Source organism: Dromaius novaehollandiae, chromosome 15 (assembly GCF_036370855.1).
Source record: "Dromaius novaehollandiae isolate bDroNov1 chromosome 15, bDroNov1.hap1, whole genome shotgun sequence".
Lineage (NCBI taxonomy): Eukaryota > Metazoa > Chordata > Aves > Casuariiformes > Dromaiidae > Dromaius > Dromaius novaehollandiae.
The window spans coordinates 1,529,614-1,542,887 of NC_088112.1; the positions used below are offsets into that span (position 1 = coordinate 1,529,614).

Below are 13,274 nucleotides of genomic sequence, written 5' to 3' on the forward strand. Positions count from 1 at the left end.
ACTTATGTAAAATTTTAATTTTTTTTAAAGTACTTCTGTCAGTCGAATCTTATCCTGAAGAGACCCTATTAAGAACCTCAAAATTTCTCTAGCTTAACGCACTGAGTAATTCAGAACACCTCTGAGCTATACTATATTTCAGTTTAAAGTAAATTTCCATCTAAGTCAGAAGAAAAAAGCACCAAGAGCCATATTTTATGCAGAAGGGTTCACACTGCCACTGGTAATTCGTGTCAGCAAATTGTTTCTCCTAAATATACTACCAGGTATGAGCTGGTATTCTTGCTACTCGTGCTCAGGAAGATTTAATGGGAAGTGGAAATAGAAGTAAAGCTCTGAAATCGAGCTTATCTGCTCTAATTCTGGCTCAGCCATTGACCTGCTTTGCATGACTTTGTTAAAGAGGTAAAAACAATGGGCGCAGACAGGTTAGCTTTTGCTCATGAGGGCTCAGTCTAAAAAGCTAAATATAAACACCAGACAACTATGAGGAGAACTAAATCTAGCATCCAGGAAACATTCCCATGCTGTCCCCAGCCTGCTGTGTGCTCAACACTTTACAGCCCACAAGGGCTACTGCGACAGGCTGCCTCACTTCACTTATCCACAGCGGAGTCCGAGAAAGAGGGTTTATCTGAAGCTCATGAAAGACAAAACACTGAAGGACAATGATCAAGACAAAGCAACTGCAGGATGGGAAAAAGCTTGCAGCTTAACAGCCTCTTGTTATTTACAGGCAGCATTTAAGTTCTTGAATAGACGACCTCTAGAGGTTCCAGCTTCCACTTCTCATGAATAGGGTGGCCACCACTGACCAAACCCTCCACCTAAGTACAAGCTGCCAGATACCACAACAGGAAGCAAAGCCCCACTACAGATTCACCTGTTTGATGTTGCCTTACACCAGACAAGCGAATTTCAAGATCCCCACCCCCAACCCCCGCAACAAGCAATTCCCCGAGTCTTACAGTGGAGATGCAGAGCTTCACATATTCAGACTCCTATATAGCACATAACTCTGGTTTTCCTCTCAGTGAGGCTCCCAACTTTTAAAGAGCCTAGCTGAAAGCCTCCTTACTTGACATCATGGACAACTGAAGGCTTTCTGGTGTTCCCACTGAGCATCTTACAGAGCTGATGAAAGCAAGCCCTGCTTATCCATCTTATGGTTCAACATGTACTTGGACTGGGGTAGATACTGAGAATGCAGCATCTGCTGAACAGCTACATCTACACCTGAAGGTAGACAGCATCTCCAAGCACATCTGTAGGAAATAAGGGAAGAAAAACCCTTTCAGAGGTGTGAGTCATGCAAGTCAATTCAGAGCAGCCAACTTCACTCACACAAGGATTCCCTTTTTGAGTGTAAAAACTCTGCTGCCATCAGTAAGTGCTCTCATTCCCCATCAGCATACTTTAGAATGGAGAGAGATGTACAGAGGGTGGGCTAAGTCCAGATAAGTATGGTGAGCATCATTAAGAGTAATAGAAATGTACTGTTCAGCCAAAACCGCAAAGAAATACACATAATAACAAATTTTCAGACACTAATTCTGCAAAATACAGTGCCCCTGAGAACAGCAGCCTGCCCCATGCTCCATTTCAACATCAGTAAACCAAGAGACACTCCTTGCCATCAAGGCAGCAAAGGAACATGCAGTCAGTCATGCACAACTTTGATGACACCTTTATGGTCACCTGAAGGCCACATACATTCTTTGTGGTCAGTCAAGTCATGGCTAGAAAGAATGAAGTGACTCTCCATATGCACAAATTCAGAAGGACAGGCATGAAAGTTTGCAAATACGGACTACCCTAATTTTTCCCAACAACCCTCAGGAAGTGGATAAAATTCATTTTCAATCACTACTGGACTCCAATCTTCTGGAGAAGACACTGATGCTATAGCACTCAAAACTCTGGTCAGATGCATCTATTTTAAAAAGCCTCTAAGCCTCTCCTTCTTGCCACCTGTAACTCTTTACTCCAGTTTTATATATACACAGGATGAAAAAAATACTAAGCTTCATTAGGGGAGTACAACTATAGGAAGCCATATTTTTCATACAAGATGACAACCTACCATACATCTTCTCTTCTATATAGGGAAAAAATAATTACATACTCTGCCTACAGCTTGAACATGTTTTATTATCTAATGGAATTCAGAACTCTAAAGCTACCCTTATGTTTACCCTACACCTGGCAGCTCAAAAGCAGTACTGCAGCACAGCTCCCACCTACAGATGAAACAGCACACTTCATGTGGTTAACTTCATGACAAGGTGGAGTCACCCTGCTTCTCAAAAATTTTTCTCAGTTCCAGTTAGAAGGAATACCTGCAGTTCTTTGAAGCTTTGTGTAGTATCTCACCAGAAAGAGAGGACTTATAATGAATACTCACACCACCTGTTATCAGTGTTGCAGCTCACACTTAAGGCTGTATTTCAGGTTCTGCTCTAAGAGTTCACACCAGATTAGTGTCACAAATTAAGAGGCCCGTGTGAGGAGCGATGCCTAAGCTTTTGCATTTGGAAAAGCTTAGCAACAAGTCTCAATCCAAGCCTCTGTTCAAGTGTTGCAGAATTTTGCAGAACAGCTCAGATGACAAAGTAACTTCCACAACACATCATCTTTAGAGTACAGTCATTACCCACAGTAGACATCTAGTTGCCCTTGAACACCAGAGACTAACTTATTACAGGATTTGCTGGCAAGGCACAGATGACAGAAGTTTTTAGCATGCCATTCTCCTTAAGCTGCCTTCATGCTAGTAAGACTTCCACTAGTCCCTTCTCAGACTTGCACAGCCAAGTTTAAAAGAAGAATGATAATTATATCCAGCTGCATTCATCCAGTACAAACACAGAAGAGTGTACACTGCTGCAGTACAGCATGCCAAGTTTTTGCATCCATCCAAGATGTTATCTTGCCTTTTGAAAATTTTGGTGCAGTTTCTAAAGTACTCCTAACAATAGGAAATCTAGCAAGGTGTTTGTTGCCAGATGTTACTGAGGTAGACTGAAAAGCAGCTTATAACCCAAAATGAATGACCTGAGTTCAAATAAAACTTAAATTCATAATATATGTAGGATTCAATTACATTTTGTATAATCTATAAGCCTGCCGTTACCACACATATCAGATCCTAAGCTGCAAGGCCTGCTAGTATTTCCTAGCAGTCAGAGATGACTTCTTAGTCAATGACAAACTCTGATCTTGACAATGCTGATTTTAAACCAACACCTGAAGAAAGCTGTAGCTGGTAACCATTCAAGACCCTTTCTGATCCTTAGGCACATGGAGGCTTTACTTCTTAAGAACTTAAGAGTGAAGAATTAGGCAGCCTTTAGATTAAATTTCAGTTTTCAGCTCCTAGAAGGCTACCTCAGAATGAATCATCTTTAGCAGCAAAACTGAATTACCCAACTTTAAAGCTTCTGCCTTCTCACCTGCAGCACACTGCCCTTGGAGTTGGGCCCACTGCTGAGGATTATATTAACTTGACCCATCTTTAGAAGTTAAAAGCATTAACTGGTTCCCCAGCAAAACTGAGTAAGTTGGAGCATGCTGCAAAGCAGAGCAGAAACCTTGCCCAAGATCAAACACTATCACTACACCCGTGAACTACTTATCCTAATTTAAAGCCACAAAACTCCACAAGAAACTGACATTTTAGAAACACAAATCCACTTTTTGGAGCTAAGTTCTCAACAAAAAGAGTATACACCTACTCGGAAGTTCCAGGAAAGCATTTTAGAGAAGAGGGAATATAGTTAAGCCACAGCCTTACCAGCTGTGCTACCAAAGTCATGAGTAACATCAGCCGCCAGTGAGGAGTCAGGGTACTCTGAAAAGGCAGTGCCACAAACCTCACTCAGATCAAGGTCAAATGCTACCCTTCTCCCATTACTCCACTCCCTACTAGCTAATATGTTGTAATTATAACTGTCATATCTTGATCAAGGAGTTCAAACTGCACAAAAAGTTTTTAAAGCACTGTCAGACATAAGTGTTAAGTTTTATTTTAAAGTTTAATCCTATATATTTTTCAAGTTATAATTCACTTTAATTGCAAGCTTCAAAAACCTCTGTTATAGAGGTTCAAAGTTATTCCTCTAGAGAACAAGCCACCCTACATACCACACTCTTCAAAAAGCCACTCTGGCTGAAAGATCAGACTAGTTTTAAGGATTTTAAGGTAATGCTGATACAGCCTTCAGCAAGAATAACCAACATGAAAGATAACTACCAACATCATAAGGCCAACCTAGTGAGTAGTAAACACCACTGTCCTGTGGCAGTCAGTTCCAGCAATTTTAGACAGACTTTGGTAAAATTCCCTAAATATACTAGATATGCTTGCAAGCAGTTAAGCATATGTGCAGTCTATTTTTTTTTTTTGACTCTATGGTGTCCTGTCTTTCCTCCTTATTCCATTTTCAGCAAATTAGTCTGTAAGACTATTACTAAGAGTTACTCAGAGACTCAGATTAGCCTGATAAGCCTAATTTTCACTTGCAGTAGCAGCCTGACAGCAAAACAAGCTTTTAATCTGACTTTAGCAAGTTCCTTTGCCTGAAGTCCCTGAAGCCTTCCTTGACGAGCACTCTATGACTGTGTTGTAAAATTGTAATTTATCTAACTAAAATAGAACTTCGAGCCACTTAACCATTACTTGGCAGCAGCTGTCAGAGCAGCTCTGAGCAATACAGGATCAGAGCAAAAGTCAAACCAATAGCAACTATTCCTTACCTCAACATGAGCAGCAAGATCACAGCTCAGATGAGCAGCTGCCAGCCACCTGAGTAGGTCTGACAGAGACAGTAAGCATCATAAAAGTCTGCTGAACATTTTTTAGGCCAGTGGGTTCTGCATTTATCTGTTACAGAAGACACTGTGTAGGATAAGGTGCAATAGCCTGTTACTGCAATGCGTTTTACATCACTTTATAGATGTACTAACTGCTTATCAAGCAGTACCGTTCTGCAAAGTAGTGCTCACATGTGTACACCAAGGTCAGATGACTGATTCCAGGCAGCATCCAGAAGCGCTCTTCTGGTCTACGAGGCTTGAGTGATCCCAGAATACGTGCTGTTCTAAGGCTACTTCCCCCTATTAACAGAAGTATTTTAATCTTCAGACAGATTTTAATCCTTTTTGACTGAATCTGCTTTTTTGATACTTGAAACGGCTCAGGTCCACTGACTTTCTTGACTTCTTGCAAGTCTCAGTAGAACTGTTAGAAGGCAATCAGTTATCTGAGTAACTTAAGAAAGAGTCAAGCTGCATCAAATACAGGGGAATAAGCAAGGTACACGTTATGAACAAGTTCCAATATACTGGTCACCTTTCATCTCTAAGCCTGAAAGATGAAAATACCCACAGCAATGTATAACCTCCTCCTGGTGGGGAATACAAGTATCAGCATGATAAATAACAGAAGCCTCACCAGTATACTGTGTGCTGGCTACAAACAAGGTATTTAACTCAGATGGGCTCCACTAGCAGCAAAAAGCTACAACAGAAGGACTAGGTTGTCTCTACTAGCGGCTTTAGAGCAGCACCAATAGTTCAGAAGTGAGAGTTTGCTCAACACAGGCAGCACGCATACCATACAGTTTATACTTCAATATCATTAGAATAACTGATAATAATCCTGATGTAAGCCATCTGCTTGTAGTCTTCATTTTGACAGAAGTGACACTTAAGCATTTTATAGGGTCAAACAGCTCTGGACTACAAGTGAGCCTTGTTGAGCCCAGGCATCACTACAGGCTATACTTTGATTCTGTGGAGCAGTACTGCTCATTTGCAGAGGTCCAAAAGCAGGTAATAAGCCACCATTCCTCCACCATAAGAAAGCCTTTTACCTCAGCAAGGCTCAAGCACTGCTTCTGTTGTGCCACTCCCCCTCACTGTAGGGATCTCAAGCAGTTCATATGGGGTAATCCCATAACACACAGTGAGCTAACCTTTTATTTGCTCTCCCACTCAAAGCAATTCCAAATGGTGTCCTGCTTAATCAGCTATAGGAAATATAGTTTCCAAAAATTAGCAATGCAGACACGGCTGTAGCTGAATCCAAAGCATTTTGGCTTAAATCTTAAACAGAAACTGTTAATTACAGTGCTCCACTATAAATCTTATCCCATCTCTGGATACATGTAAAATACATACAACATGAAGATAACAGTAACATTAATTATCCCTGCACTTCATGGCTACTCTGCAATTGGTTGTTATTATTACATATAATACAAGCTGCAGTCCAACAGCAAGTCTCACTGCTGGAGACCTTTAGGAGCATGTGCTTAAAGAACAGCTGCTGCTTCTTAGTGCAGACACGTTATACCAGCTTGGGTCTCTGGAGAACTCCAGAGACAACTGTGCCTCCACAGACATGCCCAGGACTAGGGCTGACCACAGAGGTTCTTGTACTAGCTCCCATGCCAGTATCAACACCGCTTGCCAGACCGCAGTCAACTTTATTCCATTCTGCCCCTCTTGCCACCCAGAAGAGTTCAACATGCAAGAGGCCATTTTAGATAACATCATTTGCACTGCATCAAAGGCTTATAACTAAAGCAGAAAATCTGAAGAGTAATTTCTCAAGTTCTCACCACTATACTATCAAAGCATACAAGAACTCTGGAGAAAACCTCACAGTCCATAGTAGAGGACAAAACTCAAACTGCCAAGTATTTATAAAGCCAGTGGCAAAATTGAGAAATGAACACTAAATATATCGAGACTGATAATAGCCTCTAAAAATGCCTAAATAGCAGCTTTTGTTTCCATTGCCTTTCTTGTACTCAAGTCTATTGGGATTATTTCTACTTAATCCACATTCTGTAGGCCTCTGTTCTTGCCACAATGTGTAAGAGCAAAGGCGGTAAACTTGCTGTTCTGCAGCTTATTCCAACAAGGACAGTCACTACACATGAAATACTGCTGCTGCTTTCCCTGAAGACCAGAACCAAAAAAAAAAAAAAAAAGGGAAGATATAAACACTCTCCACAGGATTTAAAATAGCTGGAGTGTACACGACCAGTGATTACCCAAGTAGGAGTGAAATACAACCACAGTAACTCAAGTTAGAGTACTCCTTTTCCATCTGTAGCTTGACTCACAGATAACTTTAAAAGTAGTGATAGAACAAGTGGTTATATTCCCCATCACATACTTGGTTTCTGTTGGAGATTTTGGCTACAGCCCTATCACCACTACTCCCCTCAATAACCACTCAGTCTACTAAAATGCTTCCTACTTTGTAGAGCTCAGTATACACCATTGCTTTAGTGATGCTCAGTATCACACTACTTTTCAAGTCTTCAGAGACTCATGTTACCTAACAGTCCCCATTATCCTTCAGGATTCTTTTGCTCTGAAAAGGAGCATGAACAATTAATCCATGAGTAACCAGTGTTAACAAAGACTAAACACATTCAACTTCTCTTATGTTTCAAGTCTGCATTTTTCAACAGAAGTGCTCTGTGAGAATGTTTAATCCTGAACCTAACTAAACTCCAGAGGAGTTTCATTTAGATTTGCCTACTTCACTTCATAAGGTACTGGACAAAAGTTATACCCTCCCCACAAAACCCCTGTATTACTTGTTTTCTCATCTTTTCTCCCCACCCCTTCCCAGTCACATTTATCCTGTTCCACCATTCACTGTAGTGCCTCAGATATATTCTAGTAGTGCCTCAGATATATTCTAATGGCAGGTATAGGACTCACTCCCATAGAGGCAATGGTCTTTCAAAATACCTCAAAGTCCACACACGTATTGCTGCAATAATTCAGAACAGTCTTCACATTGCAAAAAGTGTCCCTAAAACAAGTGACAGAATGTTGCAGACTGAATTGATACTAAACTAGAATGTAACTTGCTTAAAAGTAAGACTAACTCAGCAATATCTGAGATCTATGTGGATTTTCTGCCAAACCTATGGATGAATCCACTTCTCCCTTATCTGTCCTTTTTGATAACCAATTAAGTAAAAAATATAACCCATTACTGTACACTTTTATTAGGAAGTTTGAAAATACTAACAATTATTCTCTAAATCCTTCCCTTTTATGCTCTACCAATTCCATGAGCATAGGTAAGCCTTCAAGCTCTCTTCAACTTTCTTCTTGGCCTTAGCTTTAACTTGATCAATACCATATATTAAGTTTCACAAAAACTAAAAGATAACCTACCACCATTGCAAGAACATTAATATTTGGACAACATACTATACAAAGAAGAAAAAACACACAACTAGCAAGAGATCTTGAATATTTGGCATCAGGTTCACATTTATTTCTCAACGAATGAGACCCACATAGATAATTCAGACCAGAAATCCTACAGGATGGCTGGGTTCTAGATCTGAACCTTGCAGGCAGATTCCAGGCTGACAGCTACACCCTTCAGGGAGAGGACACCAATTCCATGCCTGATTCACCAAGGCAGTAAGAACCTGCTTGAATACTCCTCTCTGGGAGAAATGGCTTTTTTTCCCTGTCTAAAAGATACTATGATGATCAAGCAAGCTACAGCTTCAAGATTGGAGGAGAGATTCAGGAGAGATTTTTATAGAGAGCTGGCATATGGACCATGGCACACCTTCTCCAGAGGAAAGGATGTCTCACACACACTTCCCTACAAGCATACTAGATAGCTTCATCAAACTAATAATCTGAGTCATTGCTATTCTACAATACATCACACTGTTTTGACTAGTTGAATGTGACAAAACTTGTTACGCTTCACATTTCACCATCTAGTACCTAAGAGCTCCTTTTTCCTCAAGAAGCGATGAAGAACTTCAACATAAAGCTTAGAAGTGAGCTATGCCAAAACTTTCAGTGAAAGTAGTGTTGCGCTACCCCATGTATCCTCTCCTAAAAAACAGCAAGCACCACTTAAAACGCCAACTCAGTACGTGGTATCTTGATGTTTCTAAGTGCTAAACATAAACTTTCCAGAAACGGGGTAATTTGAGAACGCACATGTGTTCAGCAACACTTCATTAGATGCAGCAGTTGCAAGACTGAAGCTGCAGGATGCCATCTCCCAGGGGAAATCCTCCCTCCCCCCCCAAATACCCCTCTGCAGCTGCGGTGGGTGGGCAGGGGGCCTCCAGCGCAGCCCCCGGCCCCGGCGCGCAGCCAGGCCCCCTGGCGGTGAAGCAGCTCACGGCAGCGCGGCTCCGCCAGCCGCCCAGGGCACGGCCTCGGCCGCAGCAGGCACGTTGCTTCTGAGGAACAAGGTGTGTGTGGGGGAGACCCTAAAGAGAAATCCTCATTAGCTCCGAAAATAAAACAAAATTTGCACCTACAATTTTCTTCCTGAAGATGTCAACTCCTAGAAAAAGATTAGCCCCAGAGTCAAGAACTGACTCCTTCAGAGCACTTGTCTAAAAAAAGTGGCAACTTCTGGCATCCTGGTAAGAATTTCAGAGACCTACTCTGAAGAGAAAAAAAAAGTGCCACTTTATTCTAGACTCCAAAAGCATTCGGCATCTTTGGCCGTCACAGCAGCATCAGCACAGTCGGGCCTGCTAACAGAACAGAGATCAGAGCGAAAGGAGCAACAAGGAACCTGGTCTGCTTCAGACCCGCCACCAAGTTTCTCTGGTTTCACCTTTTTAATCTTGGCTCCTACCAGCCTTCTTCGTTTCTGGGAAAGGTGTAATGTTCCCTTTCCTCAATCTCTAGTCAAATGATGATCGTGTTAATACCAAGAAAACCAACACACAAGCCCCCTAACAAAAAAAAAAAAACAAAAAAAACAAACAAAAATTCACAGAATTGTTTACTTCAGTGTTTAAAAAGGAAGAAAAGGTTAAAACACCCTTCGAGAACTCGAAGCAGTAACTGGCCGAGCAGACGCTGCCCTGCCCGGGCAGGGCCCAGCTCTCCCTTCGTGCCTCTGGGACGGTCCCAGGCCCCGCGCAGAGCCTCAGGCGTGAGGCCGGAGGAGCGGGCTGGGGGTGCGCGCCGCGCCCCAGGGGAGCTCCCCACCTCCCCGAGCGGGCCAGCCCCGGCTCCCCCCGGCCGGGCCGAGGGGCCAGGCCCGGCGCGGCCGAGCGGGCCCATCCTCCCGGGCCGCGCAGGCCCAGGGGCAGCGACCTGGCCGTGCCCACGGGGCGGGGGGGGCAGCGGGGCCGGCGCGGAGGCCGGGCCCGCCGGGGCAGGTCGGGTTATGTAAGGCGAGCACTAGGCCGGGCCGGCGCCCGCTCGGAGCGCGGCGGCAGCGCGGCGGGGCCCGGGCGCGGGGCGGCGGCGGGCGCGGGAGCCGAGCGCGGCGCGGCGCGGGGGGCGGGCGGCGGCCGGGGCGGCGCGCGGCCCTGCCCTTACCTTGTGGATTCTCTTCAGCGCCATTGTGTGCGCGAGGCGGCGAGGAGGGGCGCGCGGGCGGGGAGGGGGCAGCCCGCGGGGACTATTTTCCGAGGGGGAGGGGAGGAGGAGGAGTGCGGAGGTGGCGACAGCGCGAAGGGGGGAGGGGGAGGGGAAGGAGAAGAAAAGGGGGGGGAAGGGAGGGGAAGGGGGGGCCAGAAGGCGGCGGCAGAGGTGCGGGGGGGGGTGGGGGCCTCCAGGCGGGCGGGCCTCACGCGCTGCTCCCCCGGCGGCGGCCGCTGGACTCTCGCTCGCTGCCGCAGCTCCTACCGCATCCCTCCGCGGGCCCTTTATGCGCTGCCGCCTCCGAGCCGGCCTCCCCCCCCGCCGCGTATCACTCCGCCGCGGTCTCCCTGCCCCCTCCGCTCCCCGTGCCTGCCGGCTACCGCGAGGCTGGCGGCGCGCGGGGGGCCGCTGTGGCGGGGCCGAGCCCGAGCCCGGGCGCGGCGCGGCGCGGGGGAAGGGCGAGAGAGGGGAGGAGGTGGCGGGGACTATTTGCCCTGCGCCGCGCGTACAGAACTCTCCAGAAGGGGGAGGGGGAGAGCGGAAGAATACGGAGCGGGGCAGCCGCGGCCGCGCGGAGGGGGTTGGTTGGCGGCGTGCGTGACGGCGGCTTCTCGCGAGAAGGCGGGAGGGGAAGAAGTTCCGGCCGCGCCGCCGCGGTGGAGCGGCCTTGGCCGTGAGGCGGCGGGTAGCGCCCGGGCCGGGCCTGAGGCGGCGGCGGCGCGGACAGAGCGCGGCACTCGGGCCGCCCGCGGGGAGCTGCTGCCCAGCCCCGCCCCGGCGGCGCTCCCGGCCCCGGGGGGCCCGTGAGGGCCGCGAGCGGGCCTAGGACGTCAGCGGCTGAGGCGGCCCCAGCGGCGGGCTGGCGCGCCTGGGCCACGAAGGGCCCGTGGCCTCTTCCCGGAGGAGGCGCGGGACTCGCGGGTCCCGCCGCGGGAGGCGGCGAAGCTGCGTGGGCCCGGGGTGTTGGTCACCGGGAGGTGGGGAGGGCCCCTGAGCCAGCGAAGGCCCCGTTGCGTAACTCCTCCAGGGCCGCGTTAAACAACACTAAAAATGATGCTGGCAGCGCCTTGTACCTGCCGGAGGAGCGCTGAGGTGTCCTGTTAAGTATCCCTTTGCCATGTTGAGCAGCACGAGACTGGTGCACAGCAATTTCTTCTTAAGGCGGGGAGGAGAACACTTTAGATAGCAGTATGTCTCTGCAAAATAAAGGCTTGAACAATCAAGCACGTTTTATTTATAGTAGCAAGAAAGTACGTGAAGTATCGGGCTTACCAAGCATACCGAGATCGCACCGTTGTGTGAAGAACTCAAGGAGTACCAGCAAGTGCAGTGCTTAAAAAGACACCAAAGTGCTCAGCAGGGCAACAGTCACGTAGGGAGAGGAATACTCAAGCAATGACCTTCCTTATAAAGTCCCACTTACAGAGGAGGAAGAAAAAATCATTTCCATTTAGATGTTAACTTCTCTGCAGAGAGCACCAATAAGGACGAAAATATGCTAGTTTTCAGATGACTGAGTGCCCACTTGCATTTTGTGTGGCTTTTATCAAAAAGCCATCAAATAATGCTTCTGATTGCTCCCAGTCAGTAGCCGGGAACGGGTTCTGTGACGCTTCAGCAAACCTCTGAGCCATGTAACCACTTCCTGTTTGTGTAGCTACGCCATCAAAGCATGAATGGATCATAACCACAAACAGCAAGCTCAAAAACAAAAGGGCAGCTTCCCTTTAGGTCTGAATAATCAGAAATTGAGGGAGCTAGGCTGGGAACAGTCAACAGGCCGCAACTTATAGACACGGATTTTGTTTTAAAATTTGAACAAGTCGCTTTTGTAGAGCAGTTCAGCTTAACAACAAGCTGTCATCGCACAAACCTGTAGCTAAAGCAGTTCTCTTACAACCTGTGAGCCCTGGGACATCTTACACTGTTGAGATGTTTTAGACTCTAATTGAAGTATTTTCTATTGACCCTGCTTCTCTTCCCATTGCCATCTTTCGTTTATGAATAGGGACTGGGCAGTGACTCCTCCATGTTAGGCTTGGGATGGCTGGTGCCTTGTGCTGTCTGCATACTTCCAGGCTGGCAGCTCTGATAATTTCTAGCAAGAAGAACACCAAGAGCATTTTTAATCAGTGTTGGAACTCATAAGACTTTCAAGAAGGCATGAGTTTTTGCTCCTTCACAGGCTCTCATAGCAAAGCCTGGTTTCCTATAGATTTATGTCTTGGGCAATTGACATTTCTAGTGGATTGTACTAAGATTTTCTGTTATTACCTGTCTTCCTCTCCGCACCTTCTGGTGCTGTGGTAGATTTGTGTTTTTTGCCGTTCTTCTTGTCATTCTCACACCTGTGCATTTCTTGATAGAGAGGGATGGAAGGCTTAAATGACAGACATTAAAGAGAAAAAAAATAACTCCAAGCTGCAAGAAGCGGATCTGTGCTTGGGACTCCGCTCCAAAACTTCCCTTGAGATCAGATGCTATGCTTTTGATAAAAAGCACTTTTGCGAACCAGTCCCTGTAGCCAGCAGAGTTACTTTTAGCATTAATTTGCCTGCTGCTTTTGAACTGCGAAGGTTTGGAAACCCCACACTATTTCTGATGAAGAGCTAGCAACAATAAAATCATGCCGACTCCTCCCAGAGCACCTGCTCCCTTCTCCTCCCAGCATAGCTGCTGCTCACCATGTTCAGAGTGGAGGCGAAGATCTCTGATAGTGCTTGCACCAGTTGCAGAATCCTGTTAGGGAGCCTGGGAGCTGCTGCCTCTCAGCAGTAGTTGTCATCTGTTCTCCTGCTGACTTTGCTGCCAGCCTTTCTACAACAATCTAAGATTTCTCTTTCAATGTATTTAGGATAGGGTGTGCTTCAAATTAT

General features: G+C 46.3%; 1 protein-coding gene across 1 annotated transcript in view; it reads right to left on the minus strand.

The window, feature by feature from the left end:
• UBE2D2 (ubiquitin conjugating enzyme E2 D2) overlaps nt 1-10,685 on the minus strand; it is a 35,932-nt gene extending 25,247 nt beyond the window's left edge. The window contains exon 1 of the mRNA XM_064520735.1: nt 10,354-10,685. Coding sequence (XP_064376805.1) covers nt 10,354-10,377 — 24 coding nt within the window. The 5' untranslated portion in view covers nt 10,378-10,685. The remainder of the gene's footprint in view (nt 1-10,353) is intronic.
• Between the last annotated feature and the right edge of the window lie 2,589 nt (nt 10,686-13,274).